Source organism: Urocitellus parryii, chromosome 1 (genome assembly GCF_045843805.1).
Source record: "Urocitellus parryii isolate mUroPar1 chromosome 1, mUroPar1.hap1, whole genome shotgun sequence".
NCBI classification, from domain to species: domain Eukaryota; kingdom Metazoa; phylum Chordata; class Mammalia; order Rodentia; family Sciuridae; genus Urocitellus; species Urocitellus parryii.
In genome coordinates this window covers 76,663,889-76,685,386 of record NC_135531.1, presented here as the reverse complement: position 1 = coordinate 76,685,386, position 21,498 = coordinate 76,663,889, and the positions used below count along the sequence as shown (strand labels likewise).

Genomic DNA, 21,498 nt, shown 5'->3' with positions numbered 1-21,498 from the left:
TCTGTTGGCCAAACTTGAGGAACCTATGTTTCCATAATAACCCCTTGTCCCAAGTTCTAACAGACCACCTCAATTCCTTCCCTGCAGATTACCTGAATTTTCCAAGATAAGGAGAAAAATTGAATTTGGGAGGATCTTGGGTGTTCTTTTCCTAATAAATTTTATCTGCCCACCTTACTTTTCTGATCAGTCCTAGTCAAATATGTTATCAGAAAAGTGAGTCCCAAATGATCAGAAGCTGTTTCACTTTACCAGGAGGCTATTGAGAAGAAAGAAGGCCTCCTTTCATTAAAATTTCCCTCAAATAATTGCAATCACTTCTCTGCCCTGACTAGTAGATAAAAAGTTGTTATAACTACTATAAGAGAATAACTGTGGCCCTCAGTCTATTTTATTTCATTCTCTGGGAAGCCTCTGGAGCAGTCTGTGAACTATATCTGATTTGCTGGTAGAAAGAATGGGAATTTTGGTGGATGCTCAAGAAGGTCTAAGTCAGCTGATCTCCAGAAATACCGCAGAAATAACTCAAAATGTAGATTCCAAGGCCCTACCACCAGAGATTCTAAGTAAGACTGGTTGTGGCCAAGAATGACAAATGAATTTTATATTTTTCAAAACCTATAAGAATTGCAACAAAATATTTATTTTTTAAAATATATTTTTTAGTTGTTAATGGACCTTTATTTTACTTATTTATATGTGGTGCTGAGAATTGAACCCAGAGCCTCACACATGCTAGGCAAGTGCTCTACCACTGCGCTACAACCCCAGCCCCCAAATATTTAATTTTTTAAAACTTTCTTTTGTGTGTATGTATGCTGGAAGGTCAAGTTATATTTCAGATGATTCCAGAGGCAGTTTCTTGCCACTTCTTGGTTTGGTTTTTCTCTATCTTAGTACTGATTTTATACAGAATTTCTTCTACCTGGCTATCAGCACCCCCAGTTTACATTCTTTTAGCTTTTGGTCAGGAAAATATTATTTTTTTAAAAATATAGGAATTCCAAAGATGTGTGGTTGTGTTTCATTTGTTCTGATTACCCCACCCTTGAGTCTGTTCTCCAGTCTGGAACAGTTTATGGTCTCACTTCCCAGGACTGGGGCCAAGATCTCTTTAGCAGGAGCCTGGGGAGGAATGGGTTCCACCAGAAACCACCAACTGAGAGGCAGGGAGGATTTCCCCAAGGAAAATAAGAGTGTGAGGAAAAAAAACAAAAGATGTAAACTATAGATGGACTGACTGTGGATTGGCCAATAGTTCTAAAAAGGGAAAATTTAATAATCTTTAAATACACACACACACACACACACACACACACACACATATATATATATATATATATATATATATAGGATCTTTTTTATACTATCATGAAGCAAGGGTACACAAAATGGCTTAAAGTCCTATCACATTTTACCACCTTATTTTTGGAATTAGACTGTGAAGTAGAGATTGAAACATTTGCTATTGTAACATGTTAGAAAATGCTGGCTTCACCCTAATCTCAATTTTCCTATCTGGAATATGGGAATGAAAATATAGAAATATAATTAAAAATGATAAAGGGGAATCAAGTTGAGTTGTCCCTCCGGGCACAGAAATGCTTAGTTACAATTATTTCTCTATGGTAATAATTTTATTTAATTAAGATTATTTAAACTCAGCTTCATATTTAATTCCTACTTAGGTTTCAAAATAATAAAATTCTTTAAATATATTAACAGTGCTATATTAATTCCATGTAAAATTATTTCCTTAGAAGGGAGATAAACTATATCATTAACAGTGTTTAATGAACTTTCACATTATAATTGAATTGATATTTCCACTCCACAATTGAAAGAGAGGGGCCCATGAATAATTACCTAATATTTGTAGATATATATTACATATAGAATGAATAGATAAAAGTATAGATAGATATAGATAAAATATATATTTATATACATTCATATCCATACATATAAACATATTATACCCATATAAACACTTGATAACATATTTCTACACACTTATTTTACCCTGCATATTGAAAATGTTTTAACTGATTTGGGAGCTATCATTATTGAACAAGTTTCTGTACCAAAAAAAAAAAAAAAAAAAAAAAAAAAAGAATAAGAACAAGTTTTCTTCTTTATGAGAGAGGTCTTAAGTTGTTTCCAGGCACAAAAATGCTTAGTTATAATTATTTATCTATGGTAATAATTTTATTCAATTAAAATTATTTAAACTCAGCTTCATATTCAATTCCTACTTAGGTATTATCCAGCCCTGTTTATTTTATTTTTTTGTGATATCTTTTTTTTTTAGGTCTTCCTCCCATCTGTGCACCAATTACCCTTTATTTTGCATAATCTAAACATAATTCATTTACTTTTCTGCTAATTCCCAATGAGAGTTTTGAGCCAGTGTCCTTCTCTGATGTTTAAAATCCACACACTTCTCCATGCCTCCCAAGATTGAGCTAAAGCTACCTTTTCATTGAACTAGTAAACACTGAACCCAGAGTTGCTTCTGAGGTGATGTCTTTATTAGAGTGAAACTCAGGATGAACACTTCTGGGCAGAGGGTGGTCAAATTTGTCTGAGAGGCAAAGATGTAAATGAGAGAAGTGCAGTGTTGCCACAACAGGGAGCTGCTGAAAGGGGAGCTGGACTCTGCCCAGGGTCCTGCACTTGGAGGACAAAGCCACACCTGTCTCCACGGGAGATAGAATAGCTCCCTGGGAGCTGACAGCAGAACCTGGAGCCAGTTTAGATTGCAGCAATTGGTAGATAGAGAAACTGGCTGTAAAAACAATGGGAAATCTGCCAGGCCTCACCTGCTTTTCTATGCTTGATATAATTTAGTTAACTTACAAACACGTGCATTAAGCTTTATCATGGAAAAAAAATTAAGAAATGTTTTGTAGCAGTTATAGGAAGATACAGGATTATCCTAGAGCTTTAGAAGTGCTCACATAAAAACAGTTGGAAGTGGTTTTCAGATTTATTTCACTCGTCCTGCTGTGTTCAGCAGTTTTCATTTCTATTTTCTTGATGTAATATACTGAGAAAAACAAACTCAACCAACCAAAGGGAGTTGCTGACTGTTGCTGACCAAAAAAATAAAACAAATAGCCCCTAACATGTTTTCCTGCTATTTTTGTGGATGAACGTAGGGGTGAGATTTATTTCCTGCCAGGTGGACTAAAGGTGACTTGGTAATAGAGATCGATGAGGAATGCAAATGAAACCCAACTCTAGGTCCAAATTAAAAGAACTCCCTGGCCTGACCACCGAGTAAGAAAACATCATCTTCTTCACTCCGTGGTACTTTCTTCTGGACAGGCACAAGGACCTTCTATAGTCTATCCTCATTCTCTTGTTTTTGTTTAGTTTTATTTGACCAATTTTCATTCAGCATGTTAGTTAAGTTATCCACCCCCCCCCCAATACCCTCATGCCTTTTTTTGGTGTGTTTTTGTTTGATTGTTTGTTTTGTTTGTTTGTTTGTAGTACTAGGTATTGAACCCAGGGCCTGGGGCTTGCTAGGCAAGTGCTGTGCCACTGAACTATATCCCACAGACTCTTTTATTTAATTTTGAGAGAGTTCCCCAGGCTGGCCTTGAACTTGTGGTCTTCCTGTCTCAGCCCCCTTTCTTTTTCTATTTTTTTCAACATCTCAAATTTAGAGTTTCCTTAGCACTGTTTTTTTCAAATTCTCAGCCATTTTTAATTCAGAGGGTGACAAAATTCTATGTTTTTCTCCAAATTGATCATATTTTTATGGGAACTTAGAGTTAATGCCATAATCTCACTTTAGGGTAATAGCTTTTTATTGTCACATTCCATCACTGGCCTCTAGGACTTGGCTTTTGCAATTATAATTAGCAATAACTGACGTAGGTATTTGCCTTAGCAATTTCTTTATGGGACTTCTCTGAACTCAAACGAGGAGCAACTGTGTGAAGAATTATCATATGGATAGTGTTGTCAATCAGAATTTTAAATATTTTCAGAATGCTGGCAAGACACACCCAAGATCCATTACCATTCATTGCCTCAGCCTACTTTCTCCCAAGAATTTATTTTTGAAGTTTATCACTTTTTATTTTAAACAGTTATATTGAGGTAGAATTTATAGCCACAAAAGTCAACCTATTTAAATTGTATAATTTACTGGTTTTTAGTACAGTTACAGAATTGTGTAACCAGCATTTCAAAAGGATCCCTCTTGCATGTTCCCACCTCCAGCCCCTGCCAATTGCTAATCTGCTTTCTTTTCTTTTCTATTTATTTTTCATTGCAGTACTGGGTATTGAATGCAGGCACACTTTACCACTGAGCTACATTCCCAATCCTTTTTATTGTTCATTATAAGGCTCAACAAATTTCCCAGATTGGCCTCCATCTTTTGATCCTCCTATCTCAGCTTCCAGAGTGAGCTGGGACTACAGGTGCACAACACTGTACCCAGCTCCCTTATCTGTTTTCTATTTCTAGTGACTTGCCTTTTCTGTATATTCTATAAATGGAATCATATAATATATCCTTTGCATCTGACTTCTCTCACTTAGGGTATTGATTTTGAGCCCATGACCTAGAAAGTATCAGCAGTGTCTTCTTTCTATTGAGGAATAATATCCCATTGTATGGCTACAGCACATTTGGATTATCCATTCACCAGCTGATAAACATTTTTTTGTTTCCATTTTGAGGGTGTCATGAATAATACTGCATGAATGTGCAAATCTTTTTCTAGGCATATATTTTCATTTCTTTTGGCTCTCTGAGAGTGGAATTGGTGGTTTGCAAGGTAAGTTTACATTTGCCATTTTAAGAAAATACCAAAATGTTTTGTAGAGTGGCTGCACTCTTTTGCATTTCCACCAATAGTATATGACCATTCTAATTTCTACTTATGTTCACCAACATATAGTACTTTTCACCTTGATAGTCGTTTCAGTGAATAGGAAGTGGTATCTTCTTGTGGTTTAGTTTACATTTTCCTAGTGACTAATCATGTTGAGCTCACCATGTGTTTTTTAACTATTCATGTGTTTTCTTTGGTAAAATGTCTGTTAAATCTTTTGCCTATTTTTAGTTTGGTTTTCATCTTTATATTATTAAGTTTTGAGTGTTCTTTATATATTCTGAATACAAGTCCTTTATTATATATACTATTTACAATTACTTTCTTTTAACATGAGGCTTGTCTTTTCCATTTTTAATGGCCTTTTTTGTATCACTAAAGTTTTTAACTTTTAGGAATCTAATACAGGTACTTACACATAAAGAGAGAGAGAGAGAGAGAGAAATAGAATGAGAGGTTAAGAGTAGGAGAGAAAATGTGTTAAGTGTTGTATCTATGAATTCTTTGCATACCCAAAACCACAAATATTTTCTTTCTTTTTCTTCTAAAGATTTTATGGTTTCAGCTCTATAATCTATTTTGTATTAACTTTTGCACACAGTAATTTTATTACTATTAAAGATAGATTTATTTATACCATTGTGCTCAGTATCACGGCTAACCCTAAAGATGTCTTTGGGAAAGTTCCAAAGACATACAGAAAGGGATAACTTTGGGTTTATGTAATTTAATCTCAAATGACATCACCTTTCAACTAGTACTTACATTTGCTTCTTTAGACACTATTAATAGCCCATATGTTTCCTTGAGAGTCATTAAATTCCAGAGAGATATAAAACTCTCCTTGTGAATAATTTAAAAGATTGAACAAAGTCATCTTTTGAGTCACTGTCCTGATAATGAATATCCAAGTAAATTGTCAACAAGAAACTGATGGTCATCATGTGAGCGTTTGACATCAAAGGTGTCCCATCTAAACCTATGATTAATACCAGCTTAAATATCCTCTTTTGTTTAAATAGAATTCAATATTTAGTCGTTCAGGAAAACTGAGCATAGGAACACACTGATAGAAAAAAATGCAGAAAATTTTTACTTAAAAAATACTCAAAGAAGCATAAATGTTTATTGAGAATCATACATCAGCACCTTGTGGCTCAACAAAATATGTCCATTCCTGACAGGTCATTTTTAGAAATGAGATTTTACAGGCAATCAAATACAACAACAAAAATGTCTGAGAGATAATGCATCTCAGCATCCCCATGTCAATGAAGTGAAAGCTTTTCTGAAAATGAAATGGCCTTCTTTTAGAACTCTGGAATCCTAAACTACAAGACATTTCAGGAACTATTTTGGCTGAAAATGATATGAGAGATTTTTCTTTTTCATAATTTTTATTACAGTGGAAATGGTTTTTTGTATTTCTAACAGTTTGACAAGAGCTAATTACAATGCGCTCATCTGTTTTGCGGACTAATTTGAGCCATCGGGCATCAACACCATAGACATGCAGCAGCATTGCAAATGATACGCATGCTTCCCTTGCTCCAAGAATTTGTACTTGCTATAAAAGAAAACAGATTTGGACAGCCCTGAAAAAGTTGGGTTTGGTTTGAAGAAAACATTTCAGAATTACATTAGAGCTGGCCTACAAGTGAACTAAAAATACCTGCTCATCTCAGTGGTCTTGGCCGTGGGCCTTTCCTTTTACTGCAAAAGTCAGGCTGTTTGAACAGTTGGAGTTCGGCTTGCTTGCTGTCTAAACTAGTGTTCTCTGATAACTTCTGTTACCATTGAAACACAAGCCCTGTTGCATTTAAGAGAATATTTAGAGGTGTGGAAAATAGCCAAAAGAAATGTATACTTAGTGTTCAAACCTTTAGGCTTCCCGTGCACTAACGAGACCACTTAGATCTGCTAAGAAATGGGAGAAAGACACTCATCAGTAAACATTACGCAGCAAGGGTAAAAGATGGAATGGAGTAAAGAAGGCTGTTAAAATCAGCCTAAGATGATTATTTGAATTGCAAAGAGAAATGTTCAGACATAGCTAGAGCTGCTAAACATAACTCTTGAAGTTTTTCCAGAACAGAGGGATTGGGGGAATGAGACCAGTGAAGGAGAAAATTAGAAAATTATAAGACAGAATGGGATATGAAGTTTCAGAAGCTGGTAAGATAGCTGAAATATATGATATTATTAGGTCTTAAATCTATTTATGAGGGTGAAAATTTTAAAACACACTTTCTGACTTGGACTCTGTGATTTTAAGATTGAAATGAAGATGTTAAATCTGAGCAAAGAATAATCAACAGTACGGAACTGTAATATAGTATGGAGGATTAAAAAGAGACAGATCAGAAATTGGTAGCCCAGGAGAGAGATTCATGTTAAGCTGGGTAAGTATGAATGAAATAATTTGAGTAGAAGTGAGTCAGAATGGTACCAAACATCCCCAAACTTGGCAGAGTGCAACCCTCTGTGCATCAGCTACTGTACAAAAAGAATGACTATAATTCATCATCTGCTTTCTTAAAGGCATTCCTGTTCAGCGAGTTAGAACTGGGAGTATAAAGACTGCAGGTCTAATTTTTAAAGTAACTTGTATCACAGACTTCACTAACATGTGTTTGGCTTGTTAGATGGCTGGGTATACTATTTTCTGGCACAGTATATAGAACAGAGGGAGTTTCCCCCCATGAGCAACTGAAATGCCAGCTGTTGCCTTAAATATTGTACCTGTTCATGATGGAGATCGCTTTAAAGCCAAAATTCAAGCTTAGGGGAAAATTTCACATTTTGTACATCAGCAAACATTGGTATAAAAATTGTGTGTCTAGATAACAGCATTTACATACATAAGAAGGGGAAATGACCAAGATCCTATTTCAGAAATAGGTTCAGATTCATTTCAGGAAAAGATTCATTTCTTTAAAAATTTATCAAAGTAACTGTGTGTAATAAGTTTTCATAAATCTCTACAGAACTTCTCAAGTCCCAGAAAGTATATAATAATGGTAAGTTTATATGAAAAATATTCCTAAATAAAAGATCATGTTTAACACAATAATTTAGTTTACTAATAATCTAAGAACTGGAAAGACAGAAAGGGATATCCAAACCTTATTTAATGACTTGAATATCCTGGAAAAGGTAATGCCTTTTTCATTGTCACTGGAGGCATAAAGGGATGACGAACGATTACTCTAACAATTACTCAAGAAATACATAAAGGAACACATAAGAATGAGTTAAGGCTATTTAGCTCAATGAACTGGTCTTTCTCCAATATACCCATTCTCCAGGATCCAACTCTTTCTGGAAGAACCCACGACTATTTACTAGCAGAGATAAAGAACATTCAATGCTTTATTTGTTAGTTAGGAAAAAAAGTGTTTTAATGTTGGTTCTCAATTTATTTTAGTTTCTGGAGTGATTGTTACTGCATATCAGCAATCTCCTTGTGGGCCAAATGATACCAATTGCTCTTTATTGTCCACCTTTGGTCATTTGAAATAATACATATGTTGATCTGGAGTCTGAAAGAATAACTTTTTATACACCTCCATTATGAGTAATCCAAACTTTTGCAAATGATAAAGCTATTAAAATTAAAACATCAACTGTATTCAATATTGTGATTGTTATTACAAGCTACTAGGTAAAGAACTAATTTCTAAGGGAAAGTACCTCCAGGAATCAACATTCTCTAGGCATCTACAAACATTTGTCACTTTAATTCTACATCCAAACTTTTATTAACATTAAGCTCACAACATTGCAGGGATTTCTTATCTTTGTGTGTGGTTGATGTGATATTCAGATTGGACATACTCTGGGCTTTACATTTTGGAGTCGTCAATGTTCTCAAAGCAAAGCTAGAGATTTTCATCTCTGAATTTGATAAAAATGATGCAAAATATTAGTACAGTTTGCTGAAAAGAAAAGAAAAAAAGAAACATCTAAATAAATAAATAATTTCCTAAACCTTCTGACTGGCAGGTTCTATCAATATCTCCATCAAGAAAAGTGGTGTGCATTTTCCTATGATTAGTTAATAGCATCATCTCTGAGGGTATTTTGGTCCATTTTGTTGTAGAGATCCCTCAGTAGCTGTTTCCATGGATCACATGTAGCATATCTTCAAACAAATACTATCTAGTTTTCACATTTGCTTCTTTAATAGATGGAGTCAAGCTATGCTTTTCAAAAAAAAACATGGATGTTCTAAGATTGTCAACTTTAAGTTTCAGATAGCAACTTTAAAAATCCACTGGTCAATTTCACAAAATAAAGAATGGGAACTTTCTGATGTATGTGGTTGAAGTAAATCTGAACAATGTTTTTTCTACACCATCTGTAAAAAAATGAACCAAAGTATAGACATGTATTCAATTCAATGTTTGCTAGTAAAATAACCATTTTTTCTTGTCTTTTCTTTTCTTTTTTTAACTACTCCTAACTACATACCTCATTCCATCACCAAAACGGAGATGCACAACCTTCCTACCATGGTTTGCCTATTCAATACCAGGAAGCATTTTTTAGACAGTGCACTCTTGAGTTTTTGCTGTAAACATATTTCATTAGTCAGTTTTTTCATCACTAACCAAAATACCTGTATAAACAACTGAGAAGAAGAAAGATTTATTTGGGGTCATACTTTCAGAGATTTCAGTCCTTGTCATCTGACTCCATTGCTTTAGGCCTGAGGTGAGATAGAACATCATGGCAGAAAGGCATGGCAGGGGAAAGCTCCTTAGTTCAATCACAGCTGGAGACAGAGGGGGAGGGGAGGGGCCAAACACAAGAAATGATCTTCTAGGGAATACCCAGTGACCTACTTCCTCCAACCAGGTCCCACCTCCCAATAGTCCATGCAAGTTATTAATCCATTAAACATATTAATCCACTGATGAGATTAAAGCCCTCATGATCAATCACTTCCCAAAAGTTCCACCTGTGGACATTGAAAAACCTTCAACACGTCAGTTTTGGGAAGACATTCCAGATCTAAATCATAACACATAGAAAATTAGTGTTCCAAAACAAAAAAGTGTCTTTTTTATTTGATAACTAGTTGAAACTAATCAGAAAGAAAGCTGTTCTCATTTTAGTTAATAGGAGAGAGAGAGATTGCTCTATATGGGGCTCTTTTGAGCATAAAAAGCCCCTCCCTGCACCTTGTCACTGTGGCATGATCACAGGAAACAGCATCTCAACACAGAGAGAATCAGTGGGCCTAAGGTCAGTTTCCTGCTTCTGTTCATGTTAGATAGAGAATTGTCCAAACAAAGTAAAGCCTTTTCTTCCAAAAAGCCACAATTCATACTTTAAAACTACCTTGGAAAGTCTGTCCTTATCCTAGGAACTAGTCTGGCTCACCTTGCCCATCTTTTCTCCTATGATGAGAGGAAGTGGTACAAAATGCTTTAAAGAACCAACCATAAATAAAGATCTTAAAAGAGGTGATACCACCTACTGTTTAATATAAGGCAAAACTGCCCCTCTTCCCCCAAAGACTAGGCTTGAAAGTTCTGAAATGTGGTGGAGCCTGACTTAATTCAAGGGAGAGGAAATAAGCACAAGGAATTCACCTCCACTTCTTCTTTAACCATACTTTTAATATTAAACATTAATAGCTAGAGAGAAAAATCTAGTACAAATGCTTATGTATGAGTGTAGCATTTTTTCCCTACTGCTAACTTACTCTCAACCCCTAAGTCATAAGTCGTGCTGTCACCATGGAAATATGCCCAGCCTTCTTCTGTGTGCACTTGTGTATGTATGAATGTATACTCTCTTCTAAATTGTAGAATATTCTGTTGTCTACATAGCAAACTGATATTGTTTCTCGAAAAGGACTTCTGCTAGCATTCTGAGCAGGAAAATTTGCATTGGGTGAGAATGTCCTGCATTTGTCAGAATGATCCATACCCTTGGTGACACCCACTGAAGAAAGTACAGTATCTCCCTTCTCTCACTCTAGTCCTTGTGACAACTAAAAATACTCTACATATTTCCAAGAGTACCCTGGGGGAGGGAAGTGGCAGTCTGCTCCTAAGCATTTGAAAGTTGACCTTCCTACTTCTTTTCCTCTTTTCTTCTTTAGTGCTAAAAAGGATGTAAGGAGGTAACTGATGGGATTAATTCACAAACAGTGCTTTCATTTAGCTTGGTACTATACTCTTCAATCAAATTTTTAATCCAGGAATTTTACCTCCTTCCCAATTCTTATGAAATCTTTTTCAAAAAGAAAAGTGAAATATTTTGGGTTTCACTTTACATTCATTCCTAGCCTTCTTGTTTAAGGCCAGCCTTATTGGCAGAGGTGAAACTTTTTTTTTTTTGTAAGTTTTCATCACTGCAACCCGTTTTTATATATTGCTAAGCACCTTGATTTTTTTTTCTTAAATCATTGTTTAAAAAGCATATCCTATGTATTTATCATCTACATAATTAGAGGCCTCTCTCACATCAGGGAATTTTCTGAGATCACATGTTCTCTGTTAGACCAAAAAAAGTCCTTTTGGATTAATTCTTATAAGCATACGCTCTTTGGGCACATTTCCTCCTTCTGTTTTACTTGAAATAGATATTATCGAGTGATGAGACAAATAGAAAAACATTAGGGGGTGATGGTAGGGTGAAAAATGGGTTAATACTGTGAAGGCCTGAGTGTAAATGTGTGTTAAGTTCAAGGAAAAAATGAATTGAAATTAGAGAGGAAAAGGATTTTCTAAAAGGACCATGAAATAATTAATTGTTTTGTAAGAAATGGCCTTTCCATGTAGGCAGAAAATTTTTTCACTTCTTTCTGAAGAGACAGTCAAATAGAGAATCTCATCTCTTAATTAGAAAGAAAAATACTCATCAAACACATCTCATCACTGGCGAGCTAATGATCCACAGCTGTTAGTCTGAAAGGGCAGGCTTTTTTCCTGAACAGTAGGAAGTGTTAATCATTTTGGATGAGATTTCTTTTTAAAATATACTGTAGTTTGCAAAAGAATAGGATATTCAATATTCCAACTTAAATGATTTTTTGAAGTGGTCTCCCCCAGGGATACTGTCATGCGTGGCACTGAATGATCATTGAATGCAGGCATCTCCCATTGCACTTCAATGGGAGCATCAATTGATGAGATGATGTGAATGGCTGGGTCCTGTCTGGGACTCTTAAACCTCCAAGCTCAAAGAAATACAAATCATGCATGTCCTGCACCTCCTAAGAAATTGTGTGGCTATAAAATCTTGATATTTGGAGTCATTCACTCGACTTTATATAATTTGCTTTTTTTTTTTTTAATACAAATGAAAAGCCTTATCCTATCTTCACTTAGCTTCTCAGTAGAACAGATTTTTTTGTTTGTTTAATCTTCGTGTGAAAAAGCCAGGCTTTTTTGTCTATAAAATGTAATTGGCTCATTCAGTTTCCAACCCTTGCCTTTACAGCCACCTTGCTAACCTCTTCTAAACATTTTGGACAGAAGAAAACCCCATTTAATAGAAACCTTGTGAATAGCCAACTTTTGATTATTCAGAACCATGTGAGAGAGTGAGAAAAAGGAAGAATGAAATGGGCTCCACAAGCGTCGTTTCCACTATTAGTTTTTGACCTCTTTGCCATACCAAAAGGTGTTCTTTGCAGACACCTACGAAGTATCATTCCCTTTCTTAGCACTGATGTGAAAGTAGCCATCCCAGAGCAAAGAAGAAGACATAAGAAAATCGACAAACTGAATCAGTACCTAAATCAATATTCACTATAAAATTCTCCACCTTAGAGTCAGTGGGCCTTTATGGGAAAAACACCCTGGATTAGGAATCAGCAGACCTAGTTCTGCAACTAATAGAGAGTGTCCTTAGACAAGCCTCAAAATTCCTGAGCCTGTTTCCTCACTTGTAAAATGAAGTCTTCTGATTCTTAGTCTTCACAGTCTGCCTCTCAGGTCTTTCCCCTTAAGTTCATCCTATGATACTTTTAAAGACAAATTGTATTATTTATTTTTTAGTAAGTTTAAAATGTTCAAAACCACCATTCTGAATTTTTAGGATTAAAATTTAGAATGCTTTTAAAGACTAAACCAAATAGACTTAAGGATTACATTTTGTGGTAATGATGCTAATATTATGAACAAGGTAATAGTGAACTAAATAAAAGGTGTTTGAACTTAAAAATGAAAAAGGATTATGGTCAAGTATTGTCATTTGTAAAACTGCCAGTTCAGAGCAAGATTTTATTTTATATTTAGGGGCATGAGATTTTTTTTTTCAAATGGTTAACATTTTAAAACTTAATTGTTTTAACTCCAGAGTTAACAAAATCTGCAATGTATACAAATGCCATTTGCTAATAATAGTGAGCTACTGTAAAGATCTGAATTTTTCTTTTTCTGTATTTTAATTATACCCTCTGTTTAACACAACTTCAGCCATCTTCTCAGAAAAATTATCATATTGAGTTAGAGGATTAGTTTATAAAGTCTGTGTAATTTTCTTGGAAATAACTTTAAATATGAAAAATCATTGAATTGCATTTATATAGTACTTTGTGATACAGCATTTCCACATATGTCACTCATTTACTACCCGAAGTCATCTTCCGAGATAGGCCAAGATTACCAGGTTTATAGATACAAGACTAAAATCAAAGAGAGCAGTCGTCTTTCCCAGGGTCCTGTGATGATCAAATATCAGGCTAAAACCACTTCTTCAGGCTTGTGGTGCAAACCATATTCCACCATACCATAGTATCTCCTTGCAGAGAGAGTAATATATCAGTTAGCTTTTGTTCTTTAACAAACTGCTCCAGAATTTGTAGTTTAAAGAAACTACTGTTCATTTAGTGATGACTTTGTGGACCAGCACTCTGGACCAGTTTCAGCTGGGCTTATGCATGCATCTTCAGTCAACTTGTCCTCAGGTAGGCAGCTGTGCTCTTGGGTGCTGGCTTTCAGCTAAGGTGATGGGGTGGCTGTGTCATGTGTTTTTTAGGCCTCTGCTTTCATCATATTTGATACTCTTGATCAATCACAAAATACCTGGATAAAGGGCAGCATGAACAAACTAGGGTCTTCACTGTACATGATCATCACAATCTAAACACTGAAAATGGCACTTATTTCATTATCTCTTCCTTTTCTAGTTGGCATGACTTCTTTAAGATCTCTCTTATCTTAAAACAATCATTAACTATATGTTCTAAGGCAGTGTAGGAAATGTGATAAACTGCAAGAAGTCCAAAAAAGAATTATACATAATATGAGTCAATCTAATTCTGTTTTCTGAGCACCTTGTAGGTGCCAACAGTAGGCAAATTCCACCTCACAGTCACAAAGTAAATTATATAATTTCCCCTCTTCAGATGATAAAGCTAAATGAAATCTAGTAACTTGCTCAAGTTCATGGCTAGGAACTGGGGAACGTGCATGCCTCTAAGCCTTCGGTGAACACCCATGTACTCTTCAATGGACGAAAAGAGAAGCAGTCTGTTGAGGGATTCCATTATCTTGGTTGACTTTCCAAAGTTAGTTGAAAGAGGACATTTGAAAGTCAGGATAATGGGTAGAACTCTCAGTATTCTTTCCTACTGATGGAGGTTGTGTGTACTATCACTATTTGGCTAATATGTCTCATGAAGAGTTTCTGCTATAGAATTCTAAATATAAATCACAACCACCATTTAGTAATTTTTAAAAAGAAAACCATCAAATACTTAGAATAGATTCAGTTTCTAGTGGTCTGGGATAACTAATATATGCCTACGTTTTTGGTTTGGAATGGAGGCATAGGTTCTTTAAAAGTCAAATGTGGATGGTCCCAGTTTCCTTATAAAACATGGGTGTCAGGGGTGAAGTGGGAGACAGTGAAAGGAAGAGTTGAGGAGACTGTGTGACATGTAAGGGGAAATAATGGAAGGATATGATAGTGATGGAATTGAATGAAATTAAATACTATATAAATTTGTTAGAGTCCTTGTCACCTAAAAAAATTCTAGAATCCTTGGGTCCTCTTTCCACGTTCCACACAGGTAAAAGGGATTCTAGAAGTTTGGATAAGGACAAATGCTAGACATTTTATGGTTTATATTTGTATTCTGTGAATGTGTTGAGGATTTATTTTTTAATTTCTTTTCTCATCCTATTTTAACCCATGAATATATCTCAACTTATGGAAAAGTATAGTCAGGACCAAGGACAGATCCGATGCTGATCTGGCCATCCTTGGGTTTTCTCCCACCTGCAGCTTCTTTCTCCTGATACCCTACTGGAATACTGAAAGCCTAGCCTTTTCATTATCTCAGTTTTGTTGTTTTTGTTTTTTTGTACTGGGAATTGAAGCCAGGGATGCTTAACCACTGAGCCACATGCCCAGCCCTTTTTTATGTTTTTTGGGGTTTTTTTGTTTGTTTGTTTTTGTTTGTTTGTTTGTTTTTTAAGAGACAGGGTCTCACTAAGTTGCTGAGACTTTCTTTGAACTCAGGATCCTCCTGCCTCAGCCTCCCAAGCCCCTGGGATTACAGGCATGTGCCACTACACTTGGCTCATTATCACAGTTTTTCTGTAGGGAAGAAGATAGGAACAAGTTTAGCACAGTGGGTCCCTAGGAAGAGGCCTCGGTATAAAGAGAATGAGTAAAAAAGTTCCTTTATTTCTCTGAGGGCACTTTTTGTCAGAGGACTCTCACCAGCTAATAAGAACAATATAGTGAAGGATTTCTTTTTCTTAGTGATTCTTAACAATCTGACTCCTGAGATGATGTTTTTCCTGCTTTTGAACACCCAGTGTTTCATAGCACATACATGGTAAGTATTCAATGAATATATTTTAACCTTTTGTAAACTTCAATTGGGTGTTGAACAAGAAAAAAATAAATAAATGCTTATGTATTTAGAATCTATTCAAAGATTTCTTGGGGTTTTAAAAGATAAAGATGTTTCAAGATTAGGAGTTCCTTTCTCAATTACTCAAATAATAGATTCTTAAAGAACACATACTAGGAAAGGAGACTGTTTTTCCACTGCCAGGATCCCTAAACCTAATGTAATTTCTTCCTTTGTTTCTCTTTTCTGTGTCTTTCCCTAACCCATGTTCTGGTGCCCATGTCTACAGGATGCATATACACTACAGGTATTCATGAGAAGTTTCATGTCAGTTCTGAGTATTACATTTTAAGAAAGCAATTGATATATTGATTTGTATCTGATACAAGGTAGAAGTCTAAAATAGGGAAGTTCCCAGAAATCATACTTTGTTACTGTGCTTGAAGCAATCGGTGATATCAAACCTAGAGAATAAAAAAGCATGGAAGATGTTTTGATTACTTGCAGAATTATTATCTAGAAAGTTTTTTCTATGTAAAAAGGCCTATAACTAACACCAATACATAGACATTACAAAAAGTTTATTCTGGAATACACTAGGGGTAGACACTACAAGGGAGAATATATATGCTCAACAGGTTAAAAAATGATTACAGTTTGTCGTATTTAGCAGTAGAATAACCTTAATACCTGCCATGAGGTTAGAACATTCTGAGTAGAGGGAGTACTCTCAGAAAAGGCAAACATATAAGAAGGGCCTAGAGGAAAGACTGTGCTCAGACCATAACATGCAAAACAGTTCATGCCTGCATAGCCAGGATGTAAAGAGAATATTGTCCAGAAGCACTAAGGTAGACTTATTTATTGGGGAGAGAAATTTGCTAGTTGTATCCAAGGTTGTAGTTCTGAATGCATTTTTCTGAAGTCCGTTGGGTTTATGTAGTGGCTCTATAGTAATTTTACTAATAAATAGATTTCTGTTGAGTAATTTAAGAATCCAGTGTCCATTTACTCATTAATTGAGTAAAAATTTACTTACTGAGTATTTAAGTAGTATTCTAAGCTCTGGATATAAAACAGTGAACAAAAAAGAGGTCTCTACCCTTAAGGATTTTACATTCTCATGGGTGTCTAAAGGTTACACAAAATGTGTAAAGAATTAATATGGATTCTAGTAAAAAATAATTCTCCCCTTTACATATATTGATGTCTATTAAATTTATCTTAGTTAATTTCCTGAATTATTTTTATAAACATGAATTTCAATAATCATATCTATAAATCATGATTTTTATCATCTTTGTATATATTTTACAAATTTCGAAAATTAAATGCAAATATTTTATTTTTATAGAAATCTTTCTGCTTTTATGATGAAAGAAAAGATATGGGTCATGTTTCATGTTTTACAATATTTGGAAAGTTTCTTATTGAGGAATTTAAATCTATAGTTACCATGTAATTCTGTTCAAAATTTATTTCTTGGGTTACTAAATCATTAATTATGCTTTTTGGTGTTCATCTGGGTTATGAATATAAAAAAAAATTGAATACAATGTACTATTTTCAAAATTTAGTGTTAAAAAATGAGATGGTACAGTCATGTCATAAAGTCATTTCAAATACTGAAGTATTGAGGTGATCAGGTTTATAGACCTCTGTCTAGACGTGAAAACACAGAGACAATGTGACTTTCTAAGGTCTAGAGCCTGGGTCTTGCAGCTATCAGGATGGGATCTCTATCACTCCACATAGTTTACTTCTCTCTGCCATTTGGGCAGGCTGTAGGCTAGACTGAGAGGTATTATGAGGCTGCAGGTAGCCCATGCTGCTGTGCCTGGCATGAGTGTCCTTACGCCCTCCATGTCCTGACCTATCAAATACAAGGTGCTTGTCATCCCAACCAGCTAACTGAAATCCCTAGTAAAGCTACCATTCAGCTAAATTTTAGTAGGCAGATGACTTTCCAGCTTTCACTATTAGAATTTGAGGACCTTAGTGAATAATCAAATTTCCTGAGTATCAATAATATTTACACAATAATGATTTTGCCCACTTATTGGGTACCAAGCAGTATATTGAATCCTTAAGGCATTTTAATGATTTAATTCTCATACCTGTGAAGGGACACTTCTATTGCCCCCATTTTAGAGAAAGAAATTAAAGAGAGAACATATAGGTTGCTGAAAGGTTGTACAGCTAGTTAGCATTAGAGACAGCTCTTAAATCCCACCTAACTTAACATAACCTTAGTTTGACAGCAGGAGCCACAGACCCAGTGAATTTAGATGATCTGTCCAGGAGTATGGTGGGGGTGTGGTGTGAGTCACACGTCACATCCAAAGTTGTGCTGTTTTCCAGTGTAAATGCTCTTAGAATGGCTCCATCTGCTACCCTGGATTCTTAGTCTAACACTTCAACAAAAAATAGTTTATATATTTAGAGAAATAGATGGCTTTTAAAAATAATATAAATAGGCATTTTAGAATTTCCTTTGGCAAAATAACTTGATAGAATTACTCTTTATTTTTTTTCAATAGCTGTTTGATTTCTATACTGAATATTAAGCCAACCTTTTTTCACACTTGTTGGTTGCAGTGCTTTTTCATAATGTGACATCTTTGGGGCTCTCAGGTGTAGACTTGGTATTTTCATCTGCCTATTATTCTGGTTGCATTGTGTTATCCAAGTGAGATTTTTAAAAAAGTTCCTAATGTTAAATAGTGATTCATTCTTTGTCATTAAGGCAGATAGATCAGGCTATTCTAACAATGCAGCGAAGCTCATTTTGCTGTCTTTTTTTTTATTTTGTCAAACCTAACAATAATTTCACTGGAGGAGAAAAATTAAAATTGCCTCTTTGACAATGTAATGATATCAGTTTTTCCTTCACAGAAATTAAACAAAGTAAAAAAAAAAATCTTAACAGTGGCCTTCAAGGGGTCAGTTATGCTTTTAGAAAAATGCCTAACAAGTTCTTAGGGCTTTTGTTTTCAAGATAAATCTTCCTGTTCTGAAGCACTTAGTTTTTGTGGTTTTTGAAGTAGAGAATGAATAAGAAAGTCCATCTAATGAAATTCAGAGTTGACTCATCTCTTTTTCTCTCTTCTCTCTCCTCCAGCTCTTTCTCTTTGTTGTCTGGAACTTTGAGCTCTACATGATACCACTGGTTTTATTGTTACTATTGACATGGAACTACTTCTTGATAATATCAGGGAAAGATAACAGGCAACGTGATACAGTAAGTCTCTACTTTCCTACTTGTGTGTGTGTTTGTTCTTACTCCTAGTTTCTCTGACAAGATCAACATTGAATTTGGTTTTACAAACCAGAGATTCTGTCTATAAATACTCAAGTTTGGAGGAAAGTTTTATCAGATCAAAACTAATAACTCTTTGGTCCTAACACAATAGAAAGTATTTACCTATTTCTAACATTACACTTACCATGGTAAAAACTAAAGTAGGAAGTACACCAAACAATGAACTGTGATTTTCTTTCATCATAAATGGCTGTTCCTCAAAATGATTGTTTCTTTTGGTCTCTTTATTTGTTTTATGTCTTAATGATTCCTAAACTAAGACATTTCACAAAATTATTAATGATCCGACCAAATGACAGTTCTCTCTATACAGTCATCGGAAGGAAGGAAGGACTGATGGCTGTTGACCTGCAAAAGTGTATTAAAGTACCTTAATTTGGGCTGGAGCTGTGGCTCAGTGGCAGAGTGCTTGCCTAGAATGCCCAGGACACTGGGTGGGATCCTCAGCACCACATAAAAATAAACAAATAAAATAAAGGCATTCTGTCCATCTACAACTACAAAGAAAAAAAAGTTTTAAAAAAGTACCTTAATTCAATGAACATTTGCTGAACAACAACTTCTCTTTGTTGGGATTGTATTGAGATACTAGCTCAAGGATGAAGAACTTCCCTTTAATCTAGGGAAAGTTAAATTAAATCCACCTCCCCTCTTTGGCATTTTTGAAAGTTTTCAGAATGTGTGAGACAAAGTTTCTCTGGGTCCCCCACCCCTTAGACTAATAAGTTGAAGCTAGTCACACTAGAATCACTTTTGTTGTTCTCCTGCCCAGCTTTGTTCCCCTTAGATTATTCCAGTCTCTATATCCCTAGAATATTTGCTTCCCAAAATTTCCCAACATAGAAATAATGAGGAAGGGGGTGTCTTCTCCAAACACTACATTTGTAATTGAATATCTAGACAGATAACTGCTGAGAAGAATTTAAGAATTACCAGACGTGAGAATCTACTTGGTAACTGTGTGTTCTTTCCCGTCAGATTACATAAATGTTTTAAATGCACCTTTAAGGGTCTCCATTTGATGTGTAACCAGAACTGTTTATCAACTACTGTGTGCATAATGATGCAGTTATTTGATCACCATTTTAAATTATTATGTAATAAAATTCTTATAATGTTAAGCACCATGTTTGCACAGATGTACCTGTGAAATAAAAGAACTCCCCTTTGAAGTAAAGTGCACTTCAAGTGGTAACATAAGCAAAATATACTTCTTCAAAATTATTTTATTTATCATCAAAATTAAAGAAAAATCCTGATTCACAAACACTTAAGTGCATGGCAAAGTTCCCAAAAACATACCATATTTACTTTCCTATTTTATTTCTGTTTCCCTCACTAGATTGTAAGTTTGAAAGAAGAGACTGTGTTCGTCTTTGTATTTCCCTGTGTCTTTAGCATGTAATTTGCAAGTTAGAGGTGCTCAAAATATTTTTTTGTAAACTATACCAAATCAAAGATGAGATTGTTAATAGAGATTTTAATGGTTAGGTGGCATCAATAGACAAGAAGTTATTATTATTGGCAAGGGTTTTATGGATACATATTTAAATTGCACACTAAGAGACAAGCCCCAAATGCTATAAGCACTAGTGTCATGGGGACTAATAGGTACTTTTGTCAATTAATCCACAATATTTTCTTTAGGAAAATAGGACTCTGTCAGACAATTGCTTTTTTGTCCCATTTATTTCGGGGAGATTGTCAAGAGAGAAGAATATCTACTTTTCATTCAGTTGCCTTGAGACAAATTTGCAAATAAGATTGTTTGCAAATAGGAAAAAGTGGTAATTTAGTTTTAGCTTCGTAATCCTATGAGGAGACTTATCTTCAACATTTCGTCATTTGTTTGAGAATTCTTAGTGAAAAATTCTGAAGCTGTGGACTTTGCTTATTATCTTTTCCAGAATATACATGCCTCAGATGGAAAAGTCCACTTTTAGAGGAGAAATAATAATATATAATGTGTCCTTGGTACTTAAAATTCTCTCAGACTTTTTATAAGCCTGTAGAAAATTACATAATATGTAATTAAAATTATATAACATGTAACGTTTCAACAATCATTTTTTTTTAAATAAAATACAACTCCAAAATAGAATTTACCAAATCTTCCTTTTATGCATATATCTTCTAACAGATTCTTCCTTTTAGCCCTGGACAACATTTTATCCCCCAGTACAGCCCACTGTGGAACATTCTATAGTCTAAATCTCATGGAATGCCAACCACACTCCATAACTCCCAGTAATTGCCTTTTATTTGCCCAAAACACACATATCCACATATTCTGTTCTTTCCAGGCACCAGAGCAGCAATCACAACGTTTCATTCAGCTTCTTATTCACTGGCTCAGTTGAGACCTTACGTAACTCTTAAATCCAATTTGTCTAATTATGTGTTTTCTGGCATACCCAGCTGTGCATTTGAACTGGTTGCTCCTTTTGAATAGAAACCTGGATTATACTTTGCTGGGTACAGATTATGTGTGTG

General features: G+C 35.0%; 1 protein-coding gene across 4 annotated transcripts in view; it reads left to right on the top strand.

Annotated features, from left to right (window-relative positions):
* Mctp1 (multiple C2 and transmembrane domain containing 1) overlaps positions 1-21,498 on the top strand; it is a 516,302-nt gene that overhangs the window by 397,249 nt on the left and 97,555 nt on the right. For all 4 annotated transcript variants that reach the window (XM_077796266.1, XM_077796264.1, XM_077796263.1 and 1 more), the window contains one exon: positions 18,805-18,924. In XM_077796266.1, coding sequence (XP_077652392.1) covers positions 18,805-18,924 — 120 coding nt within the window. The remainder of the gene's footprint in view (positions 1-18,804; positions 18,925-21,498) is intronic.